This window comes from Peromyscus eremicus, chromosome 23, assembly GCF_949786415.1.
Source record: "Peromyscus eremicus chromosome 23, PerEre_H2_v1, whole genome shotgun sequence".
Lineage (NCBI taxonomy): Eukaryota > Metazoa > Chordata > Mammalia > Rodentia > Cricetidae > Peromyscus > Peromyscus eremicus.
Window position 1 is genome coordinate 21,202,207 of NC_081438.1, and position 19,185 is coordinate 21,221,391.

General features: G+C 47.7%; 1 protein-coding gene and 1 long non-coding RNA gene across 2 annotated transcripts in view; one reads left to right on the forward strand and one right to left on the reverse strand.

Annotated features, from left to right (window-relative positions):
* Nucleotides 1-19,185, reverse strand: part of Auts2 (activator of transcription and developmental regulator AUTS2) — a 1,127,676-nt gene that overhangs the window by 26,055 nt on the left and 1,082,436 nt on the right. The window contains exons 7-12 of the mRNA XM_059248932.1: nt 13,190-13,664; nt 10,614-10,619; nt 10,228-10,475; nt 7,378-7,598; nt 5,456-5,500; nt 839-934 (exon numbers count right to left, since the gene is read on the reverse strand). Of these exons, the coding sequence (XP_059104915.1) occupies nt 839-934; nt 5,456-5,500; nt 7,378-7,598; nt 10,228-10,475; nt 10,614-10,619; nt 13,190-13,664 (1,091 nt within the window). The remainder of the gene's footprint in view (nt 1-838; nt 935-5,455; nt 5,501-7,377; nt 7,599-10,227; nt 10,476-10,613; nt 10,620-13,189; nt 13,665-19,185) is intronic.
* Nucleotides 12,224-14,002, forward strand: LOC131897903 (uncharacterized). Its single transcript, XR_009375824.1, has 2 exons — nt 12,224-12,338; nt 13,588-14,002. It is a non-coding gene; the product is annotated as an uncharacterized LOC131897903 (long non-coding RNA).

Below are 19,185 nucleotides of genomic sequence, written 5' to 3' on the forward strand. Positions count from 1 at the left end.
CCTTAGAGGCATCTTGGCATTTTCTACTAAATACTTAGTGTTTAGTAGTGTTTCCCCCAAGGAAACATCCTTTTCTTCAGTTGCTGTAGCTACTGGGAGGTTAAGCTATTTCTGCAAACAGACCCTTGCCCGTGTTCCTTGTGACCTTAACGAGAGGGGAGGAGATTCCCGGGAGTGAGAGGTGAGTAAGAGTTGAATATGCCAAAGTATATTATATATATTATATGTATGGAAATGTCATGATGAAACCCATTATTGCTTATAGTTAATATATGCTAATGGGAAAACTTATTAGAAAGAGGAAACATTGGGGAGGAAAAATGGATCTATGTGCCTATAATGTATATATATATATTCTACATATATTTTAACAGCTGGTTTTATTTTATTTACGTGTAGGTGTGTGTGTCTGTGTGTGTACATGCCATGTATGTGTGAGTGTTCACAGAGGCCAGGAGAGGGCACTGAATCCCCCGGGGCTGGAGTTACAGGTTCTGAGCTGCCTGATGTGGGTGCTGGGAACTGAATTTGAGTCCTTTGCAAAAGAAAAAAAAAAAAAAAGCACTTAAACCACTCAGCCATCCCTTCAGCCCCATTCCGGCATATTTTGAAGAGTATAGAAAACTTAGCTTAACTGAGACTACATGGTTCCTCGCAACATCAAGTTTAAAACTAAATGAGTTAGGGAAAAAAAAAAGTCTCATTTCTACTCCTCGTGGTCCTTCTGGGTGTGTGAACTCATCACTGCAGACAAGCACGGATCCAACCCACCTGCATGCCTAGCCTGGCCCTCCACTGGGATAGGTGCCCGTGTGTTTGTTCACTGTGAGGTTCTTACCTTCGGCTGAAATGCTCCTTGGAGTGAACCGAAAGGGCCCGTGGGTGGGATCATGGGGGGTATACCCGAGACTGCAGGAGGGTAGGAGTGGAAGAGCTGTAGGCAAAGGCGAGGAGGGATTTAAAAAAAAAAAAAAGTTTTAGTATGGGGGGGATGGGGGGGCACGTGATCTGTCCCAATTCCCATAGAAAGACATCGACATTAGCAAGCCAACCAATCTCAGTGTGATGCCATTAGCCAAGCTATGATGAGGCGAACACACAGATGCGCCATGAATGTTTAACGGAAAAAAAAGTTAAAAAGTAGTTCAGAATCAATCGTCCAACAAATGATGTCCCTGATGATAACATCATTAGAGCGAGAGAGCTTTGCTAATTATTAATCAAGAAATCACATAGAAACCCTCCATGCACATTGTAAACAGGGGGTGCTAAGCCCAACAAGATGCCTGGAAAATTATGAGTGAATTAGGAAAAAAAAAAGGAAACCGAGAAAAAGAAGAGAAGGTCTTTAGGAGGGTCAGTATTTATATTGTTGAAACTTGATGAGTTTTAAATGAATTTAGATGTTTGGTGGTTTCCAGAAAGAGGCGATTCACAATCCTTGCTTCATTAGGCTGTTCTCGAAGTGGCATTTCCAGAGGACAATTTAATCCCCTCATCTAAAATGATGATGGATATTTGCGGAGGGTTAAATGACTCGGTTTACATTTTAAATGGAACTACCAATTTTCATAGAAAGTCTAAAAAGAATCATCTAATCTTGTTCCCCGTCACTGATCATTTGAAGTAACAGAGATAACGCGGGAGTCCGGGATACCATGTTTTAATTGTAAGTTCCTCCTGTCCCAGACTTTTAGGTACTCGAGGCACCTGATATTTATACATAAAGCAGAAATCCTTCTGGCCACTTTTCACTGCATGGGCTGCTCAGGGAGCAGGCCTGTTGGAGGCTACAGGAGGGGAGCTGAGCCCTGATGTGATTCTGACCACACAATGGTACAAAGATGGTTCCTAAGGAAGTGTGAGTCTTCTGGACTCAACAGCTTACAAAGCACACACAACAGGGCACGCATGCGCGGGGTGGGGTTGGGGGTGGGGTGGGATGCGACACAAAACAAACACGCTAGACACACAGCGCAACCCAGGGCAGCAGAAACACGCCTCACTCCTTGAAAAAATCTTATTTCTCTGACTCCACGACCAAACTATCATATGATATTGAAGCAACTACCCAGCTCCGCTGCCGTCCTAGTACGTTAAAAATACAGCAACAAGCTTCCCTTAATAACGCTCTAGGCTAGCTGTTCTCGGGAACGACTGAAATCCACACTCTGAAACCCTAGCTTCCGAGGATATCACGCTTTCTGTTGTTGTTCCCTATTTCATTTTGCTCTCTCCGAAGATACCAAGAAGTTTTCCAGACTAATTGATATTGAACTAAATCCACTTAAGCAGCGATTGCCAGCCAAGTACCCTCATTTAAAACTGCTTTTAAGTCTAAAATTGTGTTTCAGCTACTTGAGCGCACTGCATCTTAATTTGCCTTATAACATCCTAATCCCCAAAGCAGGGGAGACTACTTCATAGATTAGCCACTATCGCTAATATTATGAAATAACTCTCCCCCAGCACGCTGCATAAAGCGGGGTAATTAAATACATGCTGTATTAAAACGCTCCAATTTCTATGACTCTGCCTCCAAGTGGTCCTTTCCTCTCTAATGGCTACAATTAAAAAAGAAAAATGGGAGGCCCATTCCCCTCTCCTTGCCTCTGTTGCGGACCTCTTAGAATAAAAATATAGCTGCCTCTTGCCCCTGGTCGAAAAGCCTGAAGTGTCTCCGTCATAAAACAGAAACTTCCCAGACACTCAGGCTCCTCCTACATCTTTAACCCAGGGACCTTCTGTGGCCCATGAGTAGGAAGGCACTGACTACTTTGGTCTCAGGAAACTGGCCTGGGCCACCCGCTGAGCCTATGACATTTTTTGTTAGAATTATTGCATTAGCTGGTCTTTCATTTATTTGTTTCAATGTTTATTTTGTGCGTGCGTGCGTGCGTGCGTGCGTGCGTGCGTGTGTGTTAGAATTATTACATTAGCTGGTCTTTCATTTATTTGTTTTCAATGTTTATTTTGTGTGTGTGTGTGTGTGTGTGTGTGTGTGTGTGTGTGTGTGTGTGTGTGTGTCTACCTTGTCTATCTTGGCATTTTTAGAAATGTAATTTATTATTATTAGTGGGTGGGACATGATATGTTTGGGGGGCGGTGTCAGGATGTGCATGTGCATGTGTAAGTCAGAGGCCAATGCTGATAAGTTAGTTCTCTTCCTACCTAGTCCTAGGGATTGAACTCAGGTCTCCAGGCTCATGTGGCAAACGTTTTTTACTCACTGAGCATCTCCTCAGCCTGTCCGCCTTGCTGTGTGACAGGGTCTCTCCCCGGGATGTGCTCTCTCACTAGCCAACTGGCTGACCAGTGAACCTCGGGAATCCTCCTGTCTCCACCTCCCCAGTGCTGGGATGATAAGTGTGCCATCATGTCAGGCGTTTTCACGTGGATTCTGGGGGCTGACCTCAAGTCCTCATGCTTATAGGGCAAACATCGTGTGGATTAAGCCACCTCTCTAACCCCTGACCTTTCATTTAAATCTACAAAGCACCAAGAACAGAACGTACTGTGCATGAGGCACACTCTAGGAAGAAGCCCACAGATTTATCCAATTCTTATTGTCACTGCTAAAATGCGTCTGTATCCCAGCGCTCAGCGGTCCAGGGTGGATCACACGGGGGCTGAGTAACCTAAATACTTTTTCTCTCCTTCCTACCACTCATTTATTTCAGTTTTTCCTCTCTCTGAGTGTACATGCACATTCGTAAGTGTAGTGCCCGTGGAATCCAGAAAAGGGCTCTGTAGCCCCCACCCCCTTGGAGCTGGAGTTATAGGCAGTTATAAGCCACCCTACCTGGGTTGCTGGGAACTGAACTCAGGGCCTTTCCAAGAGCATCAGGCACTCTTAACCAACCTGTCTGGCAGGGTCATGGGCTGACCTCAAGTTCCTGATGTAACGGAGGATGACCCTGAACTCTTGATCCTCTTGTCTCCACCCTCAGCTTCTGGGAATATAGGCATGCACTACCATGCCTGGTCTTATTCAGTGCTGAGGATGGAACCCAGGGCTTTGGCATGTTAGGAGACTACTCTATATCCCCAGCCCCTCAAATTCCAAGAGCCCTTCCGTGGGTCAGTTCCGAATGCCTCTAGAGAGGAAACAGTTCTAACTGAGTGCTAGTATTTTCGGGTCTAGATATCTCAGCTACATTCTTGCACAGTGTGCAGTGTCCATGCATCTATTTAAAGGCTGAAGGAACCCAGCCTTTACAGATGGGTTAAGCAGTATTACAACCGGGGTGTTAAAGACCGTGCTACCTAATAAATCAACAAGACCTGTCCTGGATCAACACGACTACAATGACTAATCCTCCTTGTTTTTCCTTTAAAAATACAAATTAACCAGTAGGCCAAGGAACAAGAGGAGTTTTAGATCCAAATGATGCAGTGTTCGCCCCATAATCAAAATATCACAGTCAAATAGTCAGCTCTCTCTCTCTACATAGAGAGAAGTTCTTGTCTCTTATGTGGCCCAACATGAAACTCAGGTCAGGACCAATTTATCTTCTGGGAACGTATACTTAAAATTACACAAAGCGGAAGTGCTTTTCAAATAAATAATGAGTCTAAGGAGAAAAAAAATGGCATTTTTTTTTCCATCATAAGGCTTTTTTTGTTTTGCTTTTTTTTTGAGAGAAAGTCTCAGATAGCCCAAGGCTGGCCTTGAATTCTGGATCCCCTTACCTCCATTTCCCAAATGCTGTGTGTGCCAATATATCTAGCTAAGACCTTTTTTAAATTAACTGACTTTTTTTTTTTTAATTGTTCAATTGAAATAAGGTCTGGATAGCAATCTGACTATGTGGAAAAGGGTGCTGTGTTTATTCTAGAAAGGAAGAAAAATCCACTCTTTAAAGAGGCATGAGTCAAAGTAAAAGGGATGGTTTATTTATAGGAAAGAATTGAAATTAAATTCCAGGAGTTCTGGGTTCCTAGCATTTTGAATGGATGACTAAAATCTGCAATTTCATACTCTCCCAAGACAATAATCATTCTACTGACAGCCCACCCACTCTTCTGGATAGCAGTGTGGTTCCAAAAAGTTCCAAAATGGAGCAATGCTAATGATTTATTGTTGTCTGGCTATTGTGAGACAGGGTCTCCCTATAGCCCAGGCTGGTTTTGAACTTGCTATGTAGCAAGGATAATCCTAACACCTGACCCTCCTGCCTTCGTTTCTCTAGTTCCAGGCTAACAGGCTGATCGGCCGCAGCAGGCGTGCTGATGATCTTTTGATTTGGTAGATGATAGTGCATCGCCACCCAAAGCAAAAAAGAAAAAAAGAAAAATGGCACACAAGCAAGCACCTCGGATGATAAAGGAGCGATGGGGGAGACTCTTGGCACAGATGACAGGGAAGGCTGCCAGGCGCTTCCGCATCTGTGGCAAGAGCACTGGAAATGGAAAAGGCGTTACAATGAATGTGTAGTACAGCAGTATGACTCACACTATGCCGGTAGAATGGGTCAACTTTGGTGGGGTATTTGTCAAACTGCAAAGGGATCAAAGCAAAAGCTAGTTACTTTGGCTGCAGGTTTTGCTCACCCCCTCCAATGAAGCTGACCCACTAGACACGCCTCTGTGTCAACCTCAAGGTGCCCCAAAAGCAGGTCTGAGCGCCCCAACGAAAGTATCCACAATGTCAATGCAAAGTGGTAAGCCCACCCAGTGTGCCCCACTCCTCGGGACCCCTTGATGCTATGTTTGGGGACTGGCACAAGGCAAGCATCCAAAGTGGAGGAAACAGGTATTTATATAAACCAGAAAAGTGGACATCTCATCTGTGCTGGACAGTTGTAGGTCAACTTGGCACAAGATAAGTCATCTGAAAGGAGGGAATCTCAGTTGAGAAAATGCCTCCAGAAGATGGGCTGTAGGAAAACCTTAGTGCATTTTTTAAATTAGTGATTGATGGGGGAGGGCCCAGCCCATTGTGGGTGATGCCATCCCTGGGCTGGTAGTCCTGGGTTCTGTAAGAAAGCAGGCTGAGCAAGCCATGAGGAGCAAGCCAGTAAGCAGCACTCCTCCGTGGCTTCTGCATCAGCTCCTGCCTCCAGGTTCCTGCCCTGTTTGAGTCCCTGCCTTGGTTTCCTTCAGTGGACTGTGACCCTGGATATGTAAGTCAAATAAATCTTTTCCTCTCCCAAGCTGTTTTGGTCATGGTGTTTTGTCACAGCAATAAAAAACCCCAAGACACTGTCTAATTCATGCCGAGAACTAACTCCCTGTATTTTTGTCTTTTCTGTGACAGGAAAAACTATAGATTCTGTTGTCTCAGTGAAACATATTACAAGCACAAAATGAGTGATTTGGGGTAGATCTTGGAGCCTTGCCTCTGAACAGAAAAAGTGTATTCTTTAAAAAAAAAAAAATTATATGTATGTCTGTGTGCCTGTGTGTGGGTATGTGCACAAGTATTCACGTGCCCAAGGAGGCCAGAAGAGGGCGCTGGATCCCCTGCAGCTAAAGTTTTGGTGATTGTGAGCTGTATAACATGGAGGCTGGGAACTGAACTCCGGTCTTGCAGAAGAACATCAAGTGCTCTTAACCACTGAGCCATCTCTACAGCCCCAAGTATTTCTTTAAATATTAAGGATTAGCAATATAATTTTGTGATCGTCTTTGCTATGGGCAGGCCTCTCTCTTGGAATGAATATATATTTCTACTATAGCATATATATAATTCTACTATAGCACATTCATTGGTATTTCTGGTTTTTAAACAAATATCCTCATTCTCCACCCATGTGCCAGTCCCCAGACAAGACAAAGTAAGTCTATGTCATTGCTGAGTTCTATCTCTGGGGGACGCATCTGCCTCTGCTGCCTGCTTGCTATCAGACATAACGTAAGTTTAGGGCACTGTGTCCTATCACAGGATAACAAGAAGTACGGCCGTTCTAGGAAAACGGGATTAGGGGAAATATACGATCGAGGAAGAGGCAGTCCCCAGAGTGAGCATCCTCCCCACAGGCCCCTTGGTTCTCTCTTCTTCACTCCCAATCTTTCCTAAGTATTTCCATATTGGTGTTAAACATTTTCAGGTCTGGGGACAATCACCCAGCATGCACAAGCAAACGTCACAACCCTTTAAGAAGTTAACAAGGCTGCATCTGAGTGCTTTGAAGGCACCCAGAACTGAATCGATCCATGGTGCCAATGACAGCCATCTAGAAAAATGTCCCAACTCTGATGCTCTAGTCCCAGAGTTCATTAGCAAAGAGGGACGAGACCCAAGGGACACCCCCTCCCCCACAGAGTCACCACCCTCTCCCCATCCCCTCTCCAGCGTCTCCCAATGCCCATGCCAACCCCCGAGCCAAGCTGCATGCTCTACTTTATCCTCACATTTCTGCCTGGGGTACGCACCATGGGAGGTGCTGGCGTCGGCATGATGGCGGTGGGCGGGATGGCGTGGGGGAATGGCGTGAAGGTGTGCTGGTGCGTGTGCTGATGCGTGTGCTGGTGCTGATGCTGGTGCTGATGGAACTCGGTCCGCAGGTAGGGCGGAGGGCCCAGGGATGCCCCTCGGTCGGCGCTCTGAGAGGCCAGGAAGCGCGTGTTCAGTTCCTGCCTCAAGATATCTTGTTCTGAAAAAGAAGAAAAGGGAGGTAATGGCAGTGGCAACTTTTCACTCACCATGCAACATCCTGGTTGCAGACATGTCCAGTGTGCATACCACATGCCAGTGCAGCCCAGGATAGCTATGAATCGGCCCGACACAGGATCGTGAACTTATTTATTAACACATCGTGACATTCTTGTCCTGTTTTGTGTTAAACTGATGGGAGAGTCTCGTGTAACCCAGAAGGACTCTGAACTCCCTACACAGCCGAGAATGACCTTGAATGACTCTGAACTCCCTACACAGCAGAGAATGACCTCGAACCCCTGATCCTCCTGCCCCTGCCTCTTGAGCTCTGGGACAGTGGGCATGCAACACTATACATGGTTTTATGTAGTGGTAAGGAGGGAACCCAGGGCTATATGAATGTTGGGCAAGCACTTTACCAATGGCGCTACATTACCAGCTGCCACAATGAGACTCTGTGTGTTTGTGTGTGTGTATGTGTGTGTGTGTGTGTGTGTAAAACTTGATTGTGTGGTTCTCCAGTGTGAACTCTACAGATGACAATGTCATGTCAGAATGTCAAAAAGCTGGGCATAGTGTCTATAAGGACCTAGTGCCATTTGATGGATGGAGGATGCAGGGATGAGGACAATTGACTTGGGGCACACGGGGGTGGAGCCAGGTCCTGGGATAATAGGACACAACAGGCAGAATAGGTAGACTATACCAACGCTGGCTCCCAGTCTGCGTCAAGTTCGCTACCTTGTCTCTCAGTCCCAAGTCTAAAAGCAAGCTCAGTCACTCCCAACTAAGGAAGGATTGTCTCAAAACAACAACAGTAACAACAACAACAACACACACACACTCATAAAACCCAGCTAAAAACAACAACAAAAACAAAGTGGGTGCCTGTGCCTTGAGGAATAACACCCATGGTTGGACATTCTTGCTTCCATTCTCAGATAAACACACATGCATCTACACACACGCGCACACACTCACACACACACACACACACACAAGCATATCTAAGTACTGTGGTATAGTGAGACACACCAGTCATTCATTATCTCTCTGTTAATACCACCAGGTTCCCGTGCCTTCTTCAAGGATTGGTATAGCTCTATGAAGTGGCATAATAACATGGCCCGACTAGATCAACATCAGAGCACAGGTTTGGTGAATACAGTCAGGAGAAAAGAATGATAAAATCTATGATTAGGTCAGTTCAGTGTGTGTGTGTGTGTGTGTGTGTGTGTGTGTGTGTGTGCACGCACACACTCAACATTTGCATGTGTGTGGAGGTGAAACCGACGTCAGGTGTCATTCCTCAGCTGGGGGTCCATGTTTTTCTTTAAACATTTACTTAGCTGTTAAATTTACTTTTTTATTTATTTGTGTGGGGGTGTGTACATCACCACCTGTGTGGGGCTACAGGAAAACTCTGGGGAGCTGTTCTCTTCTCCCATCAGGTAAGCCCTAGGGATGGAAGTCAGGTGGTCAGCTGTTGTGACAAACGCCTTCACCTACTAGCCATCTCACTGACATCGCCTTGGTGTTTTGAAACAAAGCTCTCACTGGCCAGTACCTCACCAAGGTGACTAAACCAGCTGTCCAGGGAGCCCAGGATTCCTCCAGTCTCTATCTCCCCAGTGCTGGGATCTCAAGTGTGCACTACCATCCCTGTCTTTTTTTTAATGGGTTCTAGGGACCGAACTGGGGACCTCAGCTTTGCAAGGCAAGTCCTATATTGAGCCTTCTCCCTAGCCTCAACATGTCTGTCTGTAAAATTCTAGGGCATACTGTCATTTCAACAGCACATAAAGAGGACCCTACTGGAGATACGGCTCAGCAGTTAAGAGCTCATATTGCTCTTGTAGAGGACCTGCCTTTGGTTCTAAGCACCCATCTCACACGGCTCACAATTACTTGTAACTCCAGCTCCAGAGGATGCCCTCTTCGGGCCTTTTTTGGCTACCTACACACATGTGGATGGATCACACACAAACACACCACACACACACATATATACAAAAAATTAAAATAATAAAAGCGAACATAATATAAGATAGAAAGAGGTCCTATTTGACACAATAAACCCCTACACCAAGACACAACCTAAAGATCCTGGAGTGAAATACACAGGCCCGTAATTGCTGTCACAGTTTAAATGTGAGTCACAGAGCACACGCCATTATGTGCCATATAATTTTCACTCAGTGGTGACGTCATTTAAAAAAGGTGTGCTTAGGCACTCCATTTTCTTTGTTGTTGTTGTTCGAGACAGGGTTTCTCTGTGTAGCTTTTGGAGCCTATCCTGGAACTCGCTCTGTAGACCAGGCTGGCTCCGAACTCACAGAGATCCACCTGCCTCTGCCTCCAGAGTGCCAGGATTAAGGGTGTGCGCCACCACCTCCCCGCGCCACTCCATTTTCTTGCTCAGCATCAAATTCACCCCGGCTTTGCTGGGCAATTTAGAGGCTTTGGGATTTACCTCTGCTGAACCTCAGCCACAAACGATTTGGAGAAGGCTCAAAGAACACATCCAGGAGGGGTGGAAATTGTGACGTCATAGAGTCCAGTGGTGAGGTGACGAGCGAGGGGCGCTAGGGGTGTACGGGTGTATCAACGGGACTGCCTCATCTTACCTGAGTAAGTGCTCCCCGCGGGATGCCCAGGCACCTGCAGACTTCCAGATGTCAGCGGTGGGGGAGGAGGCAGAGCAGAGGGAGGGGCAAACATATTGGGGTGATGTGAGTGGGCGGGGGGCTGGAGGGTGGGTGTGAAGCTGTGCAGGGGGCTGTGGTTGGGCAGAGAGAGGGGGAAAGGGGAGGCGGAGGGGTGGTGGGAGATGTGAGGAGGGGCGGGCTGGGTCTTGGCTGGAGTGTTGCTTCTGCTGCTAGAAGAAGAAAGGAGAGAAAGTCAGCAATTTCTTTTCTTTCTTTCTTTCTTTCTTTTTTTTTTTTTTTTGAGACAGGGTTTCTCTGTGTAGCTTTGCGCCTTTCCTGGAACTCACTTTGGAGACCAGGCTGACCTTGAACTCACGGAGATCCACTTGCCTCTGCCTCCTGAGTGCTGGAATTAAAGGCGTGCGCCACCACCGCCCGGCCAGCAATTCCTTTTCTGTTGTTCAATTTTTTTCCCCCTTTATTACAGTAAAAGACTTTTTTTTTTTTTTGAGACAGGGTTTCAAGTAGCTCAGGACGGTTGCCATCTCACTATATCAGAGAGGGTGAACTTGAACTCGTGATCCTCAGTGCTGGAATTACAGCTGTGCACCACCATGGCCAGGTTATACAGTGTTGGTGATGGAACCCAAGATTTCATGCCCGCCAGGCAAACATTCTACCAAATGAGCTGTATCCCCAGGAGGGAGGGAGGGAGGGAAGGAGGGAGGGAGTGAGTGAGGGAGGGAGGGAGGGAGGTCCTTGGCTGGTGAGACAGTTCAGAGGGTAAAGGCTCTTGCCTACAGCCTGACGACCAGAGTTCAATCCCTGAGATCCCACGTGATGGAAGGAGAGAACTGAATTCTACAAGATACCCTCTGACCTCCATATCTGGCACACATGTGCCCACACATACAAACACACACAAATAAATATATGATTTCAAAAATCCTATCTCCCTGCCTACAGCCATCCAATACACCTGACTTATCCCCTTCCTCTTCATCAATGCTCCCTGGCTCCCAGTATTCTTGTGAACCACAGACAGCTGTGTACCACCCCAGTTACTAGACACAGAAGCAGCCAGGAGCTACTGTTCCGTGGCTGGATGCACCCCCCGCCCCCCAGACCCTGTTCGGGTGGCTCCTCCTGCCTCAATCGTCAGGATCCCTCCCTATTTCTGCTGCAAAAATTTCACCTCCACCCTAGCAGGGATCCAGCCTTCCCACCTTCCAGGAGCCACACTAGCAGCTGGGGTAAGAAGATAGCATAAAGTGATTTTCTGAGCCCTTCCCCACTTCTGCCGCTGTCCCCTTGGGAATGAATGTAGCACAAGTGAGGGGTCAGGCTAGGGAGGGTTTCACCTCCTGTGAGATCAACGTCTGGGCGTATAGGTGAGAGTTCATCCAGATTAGGTTCAAGATGGGAAGGCCCATCCTGAATGTGGACAGCACCACCTCATGGAATGGTGCTGTGGGATGTCTTTCTGTACGCTGTGAGTATGTGTTGCTCTGACTGGTTGGTAAATAAAGCTGTTTGGCCAATGGTGAGGCAGAATAAGGTTAGGCACGACATTCCAACTGGAGGGAGAGGAAGAGGAAAGGAGAGGAGGAAGCAGACGCCATCCTGCCATCCAGGGTAAAGCCACGGAACACGTGGCGACATATAGATGAATAGAAATGGGCTGTTTAGTGAAAAGAGCTAGCTAGCAAGAAAATTGAGCCATAGGCCATGGCCATGCAATTCGTAATTGATATAAGCCTCTGTGTGTTTACTTGGGTCTGAGTGGCTGCAGGACCAGGGGGGACATAGGAAAACTTCCAGCTACAGAGTGGGGGTGGGGTCGGGGTGGTGGTGGTGGTGGTGGTGGTGGTGGTGGTGGTGGTGGTGGTGGTGTTTCTGGACTGACAGAAAAGGAGAAATCAGGCTGAGCACCAGTATCCATCTCTCGCTGCTTCCTGACTGTGGATGCCACGTGCTTCCTTCTTTAAATTGCTTCTGTCAAGTGTTTTGTCACAGCAACAAGAGAAGCAACTAACACATTGCTCTTCTGGTTCAGAGGATCATGAGATGGACCTGACCCTGTGGGGAAGGTACATGGGACATAAAGGACGCAAAGGAGACCCTAAACCATCCAACGGGAGGCAGTAACAAAGATGGAGCCTGGGGACAGTGGCGGAGCTAGAATTAGCACCCTAGAGGCTCATCTCTCCCCTCTTCTTTACGGACATCATTTGAGCAGCTCTGTCAACTTTCCTTTGTGAGGCCCCATAGAGCCCAAAGGAACTTGGCTCTCCAGCAGGGATTCTCTTTCAATCAGAGCTGGGTGACCCGCAGGGGGAGAAAGGGCCGCCTAACAAAAAAACCCCAAACTCCTGGGGTCCCATCAGCACAGCTTTCTTAAAATGCAGCCCCCACCAGAGGCACACAGCCTCCTTTCTCACTCTCCCCATGAAAAAAATCTTCAAGTGTGCCTCAGTATGCCTGCCCTGCCCCCACCCCTGCCCTCCACGAGGGTGCCCTGGCACAACCTCCAACTTTTGTTTGTTTGTTTTGAGACAGGGTTTCTCTGTGTAGCCCTGGCCATCTCGGAACTCGCTCTGTAGACCAGAGTGGCCTCGAACTCAGAGATCTTCATGCCTGTGCCTCTGCCTACCCAGTGCTGGGATTAAAGGCATGCGCCGCCACGCCTGGCTCCTCCAACTTTTTCTGAAGCCCCCTTTTGCTCCTTCCTATATTACTTCAAGTCCCTGAAGGAATTTTATCCCCCCACCCACCCACCCACCAATGTCCTCAACACCCAACCCAAGAGACCCACACTCCACATTCCCCCATCTTTCGGCCTCACCAATTAAAAACCAGGGCAAGTTGCAAACATACAAGACTAGTGTCTCCGAGCTTTTGCACGGTGACCCCTGCCCTATGGAAGATTAGGGTCACTCACCTTAAGCTGTTGAGACTCAGGCTACTGCTGTTGTAGGCCGACAGCGGCTGGGAGAGGCTCTGGGAAGAGGGATGTGACTGTACAGGCGGAAGGGCCTGCTGAAGCAGATGGCTGGGGGACTGCGGCCGGGGTGGCCGCTGCACCTGAGGCTGTGGGGCAGGCTGCAGCTGGGCTTCTGGGGGCCCTTGGACTGGCTGTGCACTTGGAGGAGGAGGAAACTGGGGTGGAGCCTCCGTGCGCTGGACCAAGTCTGGGTCTGGAGATGGAATCTGGAGCTGGAGTTCCGCCTGGGGCTGGGATGGTAGCTGGGGGAGCTGAGGATGAGGGTCTTTGAGCACCACGGGTTCAAAGACAGGCTCTTTGCAACAGTCCTGGCTCTTCTCCTGGCTTCTCTCTAGACCCGAGATCTTGGGGACGATTGGCCCTGCATCTTGGTGGTCGTGTTCAGGCAGCGGGCCGACACCTAATTCTGGATCTGAATGGGAGAGAGAAGAGACAAAAACAGGGGGACTGTGAAAGACAGCAAGGGACCGAGAAGGACAAGCCAGCTTTACAGAGTATGTGACATTTCCCAACAAGACTCTACATCTGCCACCCGGCACCCTGACTCCCAGAGTTCTGGAAATGCACACCATTAGTAACTTCAGTTCCCTGGGATCCAACCCCACTTTTCTGACCTCTGAAGGCACCAGGCACAAATGTGGTGCATAGACATACATGTGGGGAAAATACCCAGATGTGCAAATAAATAAACAAACATGGAGCAACACCCTGAAAAGATAAGTAACATAAATAAATGATATAAAAGAAGGATGCCATGTGAGTAAGTACTTTTGTATGTGTCTGGAGAGGAAATCAATGATAATATCGTCTCCAGTGAAGGCTAAGGAAGTGACTCGGGGGTAGAGCCCTTGGCTAGAATGCCACCTCTCCCAGCTAGGGGCCAGGGGTGTGGCTCAATACAGAGCGCCTGCCTAGGATGCCCTGTTGAGGGACTGAGGGTACAGGTTAGATAGAGTGCATTAAATTCCATCCCCAGTACCATTCAAACCAAACCAACCAACCAACAGAACAGGAGGCTGGAGGGGAAAGAAGTGGTTTGTTCTAGTCATCAGGCCATGATGACTGTAAGTCTTGTGCTTGTAACTATGTCACACACTCTCTAGAACCTGTTCTATAGAATAGCTACACTAAGGGCATGACCCCATGAATGCGCTCACTTTGCATGTTACAAGGCCCTGGGGTCTATCCCAAGCAGAAACTGAAAGACCCAGAAAAAATAAGAATAAGAACAAGGTTCCTTTTTTTTTTTTTTTTTTTTTAGTTTTTCGAGACAAGGTTGCTGTGTAGTTTTGCACCTTTCCTGGAACTCACTCTGTAGACCAGGGTTGCCTCGAACTCACAGAGATCTGCCTGGCTCTGCCTTCCGAGTGCTGGGATTAAAGTTGTGCACCACCACCGCCCGGCTACAAGGTTCCTTTTTGCAATAACAAATATCATGTAATACTTGGGAATATTCTTGGTAGAGGAAATTATAGGGCCTGTAAATTTTTAGCAATGTATCCTAAATTTTTTTTTCTTTCTTTCTTTTCTTTTCTTTTTCTTTTTGAGACAGGGTTTCTCTGTGTAGTTTTGGTGCCTGTCCTGAATCTCACACTCTGTAGACCAAACTGGCCTCGAACTCACAGAGATCCGCCTGCCTGTGCCTCCCGAGTGCTGGGATTAAAGGCGTGTACTACCACCGCCCTGTAATTTTTTTTTTCAAAGTGCTTATTATGCAAAAACTACAAATAAACAAAATGAGAGGAGAGAGAGGGGGAGATATGAACCAAATATCTAAGAAACAGTTCTCATCAGATGATGCCACCTTCTAGGAGTAGAGTTGAGAAATGTGTAATGTGCTACCTGGCTGTGGCAATAACTGGAAGGCATTATTGGCTCTTTTAAAACTGGATTTTAGTTCTATGTACATATGTGTGCCTGTGTGTGTACTCCCAGGTGCCTAGAGAAGCCAGAGGAGGGTTGTCCCATCTCCTGGAGCTGTTGTGAGTGAGCCTCCTGACATGGACGCTTGGGAACTGAACTCTGGTCCTCTACAAGATGGGTTCAAGCTCCTAACCACTGACCACCATCTTTGGACCCCTATTCCTGGTGTTTCAATCTATCTGATTCACAACGATCAGAAAAGCAATACTGTACACAGCCTCAGTTAGCTTTCTAAACCTCAGTGGACATCATGCAGCTGTTAAAACCCAGAACTGACCTCTGTTTTGCCTGGTTTTATTTACACAGACTTTCCGGAAATGGTATCGTTGTGTTTGGTTGCCCGCCCCTCCCCACCCAAACACACACACACACACACACACACACACACACACACACACACACACTCAGTCATCCCCCTGCCTCAGGCTCCTACGTGCTACAATTACAGGCATGTGCCACCATGCTTGACCTTTGAATTTTATCCTTAGAACTTCACCAGGAGCTTGTCAGTCATATTAAACACAGAAGGCTGACCATGGTATCTATGACGGTTGGCCTTGATCACCAAGTCCACAGCATCCAGAAGCACTGTGGACAAACCTCTTAGCATGTCTGTGAGGGAGTTTCTAGATTGGGTTTAAGAAGATTCACCATCACTGTGGGCAAGAGCCGTGCAATATTCAGAGATTCCAGGCTGAATATAAGGGGGGAAGTGAGCTGAGAACCAGCATCCATCTCTCTCTGCTTGTCTACTGCAGATGCTATGTGACCAGCTGCCTCACACTCCTACCGCCATGCCATCCCCAGCTTGACTGTATCCTTGGACTGTGAGCCAAACAAACCCTCCTTCCTGAAGTTGCTTTAGTCGGGCATTTTTGTCACAGCAATAAGAAGGAACTAATACAGAATGGTGATTTAGAATTTGGGACCTTGCCATAGGTGGTGGCGCACACCTTTAATCCCAGCACTTGGGAGGCAGATGCAGGCGGATCTCTGTGATTTCAAGGCCAGCCTGGTCTACATAGTGAGTTCTGGGACAGTCAGAGCTGTGTAGAAAGACCTTAACCACCACCATCCCCCCCCCCCCCCCCCCCCGCCCAGGAAAGTATGAGGCCAGAGGCCAGCTAGTGCTACATGGAGAGAAACTAAATCCAAGCAAAAATAACCCAAACAAACCAACCCTCCTACACACACACACACACACACACAAATGCCTTTGTCATGCATGGTCCACAGTTATGTAGTGGCGGGAGCATGCCATTGTGCATGTGGAAGTCAAAGGACAACTTCTGGGAGTTGGCTCTCCAGAGACCCACATGATTCTGCCATATGCACCTTGGGCATGAAGCCCAGGCCATCAAGTCTCGCTAGCAAGCACGTGCACTCACTGAGCCATCCCGCTGGCCCACATCTAACCATAACATCCTCACTGTAAGCAAGGAGTTCTATGCTTCCAAGCCTATTATGCAATTATTAAAAAATTACTTCTCACCGGGCGGTGGTGGCCCACACCTTTAATCCCAGCACTCAGGAGGCAGAGGCAGGTGGATCTCTGTGAGTTCGAGGCCAGCCTGGGCTACAGAGTGAGTTCCAGGAAAGGCACCAAAGCTACACAGAGAAACCTTGTCTCAAAAAAAAAAACAAAAAAAACAAAAACAACAACAACAACAAAAAAAAAACTTCTCTCTAATTTCTTCTTTACTTTTGAGACAGGGTTTCTCTGTGTAGCCCTGGCTGTCCTGGAACTCTCTCTGTAGCCCAGGCTGGCCTCGAACTTCAAGATCCAACTGCCTCTGCCTCCCAAGTGCTGGGATTAAAGACTCGCACCACCAGCGCCTGGCTATGAAGTAAGATGGGTATCAGGTTGGTAAGGGTGACATTTGATGTTTTCCCTTTGACGAACTGCAGCACATCTTCAAGTCCAGTCACTTACGGCTCAAAGGTGGTAACTCCCTGCAAGCGTCCTGTGAAAACGCCGGAAGTTCTGTGAGTGCTTTTCACAAGGGACACCACGCAGTGAGCGCTCAGTGTTTCCATACTAGCTGCAGGGAGATGGCAGAGCCGGGTGTGTGGTGGCACACACCTGTGATCCCAGTACTTGGGAGGCAGGGGCAAGAGGGTCAGGAATTCAGAGCTAGCCTTGGCTATGTGGGGAGTGTGAGGCTAGCCTTGGCGGCATGAGACCCTCCCTCGAAAATCAAACAGGGAAACAGAAACCACTTGGGCGAAATTACACCAAGTGACGTAACAAATATTGTCAGTTTGGCCTCAATGCTGAAAACGACCTGTGTAAGCATACACATGTATGCATAGGTTGACAAAACTGCATAGCAAAACATGGCTCTGAGCCTATGATTATTTTTTTCTCCACTTCTCAATGTCTCTGTCGTGAAAATGTATTACCAGGCAAGAAACCAAGAAAGGGAGGTATTACATTTTAAAATGAGTTCCTCCCCGCTCAAAGAAGTCACTGCTTCCACCCTTTTAGAACTGCCACCTGGTGAATGGATACTTGATTTTTTAAGTAGGCCACCAAAATGGCTCTTCAGGTAAAAAGTGCACGCCACCAAGCCCGAGTTTGATCCCGACGTCCATGTTGGTAGGAGATAAGCAACACCTGCAAGCTTATCTGACCACCTCTGACCGCCACACACGTGGTGGCATGCGTGGGCATGTGCACAAATACAGAGTGGTGTCTGCAGTTTACTGAAGTTACCCAGGATGGGCTGGTCTGATAGGGACCGCAGCCTACCCTCCAGAATGATTGGCCGTTTCCCGTTTCTCTCTACCTGACCCCAACACCGATAAAGCATCAGTGCTCCAGCTTATGCCCAATGCTCCTGCTACCTCAAAGTCAGTGATCTGCCACCAAGAGGCATGTTAGTCACCGGTTTGATGGTGACCATCTGTGAGGGCGAATCTTTATTGTCAATTTAACAGATTGCCATGGAAACACATCTCTGGGTGTGTCCATGATGGAGTGTCTATGTAAGTCACACCGAGGTGGGAGGACCCACCCCGAAGGAGGGCAGCACTGGCTGTCTACAGACTAGGGTCCTGCGCTTCATGAAAAGGAGGAAGCGAGCTGAACACCACCATTTCTCTCTCTGTACTTCCTGACTGTGGATGTCGTGAGACGGAACACCTTCTGCACCGGCCGCCATGCCTTCCCCATCATGATGGGCGGCTGTCTGTCTTCCTTAAGCTGTTTCTGTTGGGTGTCTGTGCCCAGTACATACAGAGTAACTAATGCTCTGTATGATCAGAACAAAGAGCCTTTCATGGCCAAGCCTGACTGCTAAACATTTCCTTTCCTTTGTAGCTTCTAGGAAATGAGAGTAATGAGGGCTAGTGGGATACTCCGTGAGCAAAGGTGCTTGCTGCTAGGCCTGGCCATCTGAGTTTCCACCTGGCCATATGGTGGAAGAAGATCAGCTCCAGCAAACTGTCCTCTGACTTCTACATGGGTGCCTACACACACACACACACACACACACACACACACACACACACACACACACATATGCACGCACGCACGCACACACAAAATGTAGTATTTTAAAGATTTAAAAAAAAGAGAGAAAGAGTGGTGAAAAGCCAAGTAGATGGAAGATCAAAATTAGAATAAAAGAAATAGCCTGGCACCCACTAGGGCTAGGGCTGGATGCTTCCTATAGTGTTTAAGAACCCCGGGAGCTCAACGTCACACACAATCCTCAAGCTGTCTGGTATGGACCAGGAAAAGAGCAGGCAGTTTGGAATCATATCCCATGCCCAGCACTGTGTAAGGACACGAGACTGTGCCACCTAAGCATGCGCAGTGCAGACCTGGCTCAGAGTGGATTTCAGAAACTGCCAAAACACCTGTGAAACCTTCTTCCAAAGGAAGCGACCTACATCATGCAACAACCATGTACCCACCTCACTTCCCCTCTGGTTTTCACCTCCTCAGGGCTGGGACAGCACCTGTGTGTCACTACACTTAGTGTTTTTTTTTTTTTTTTTGTATG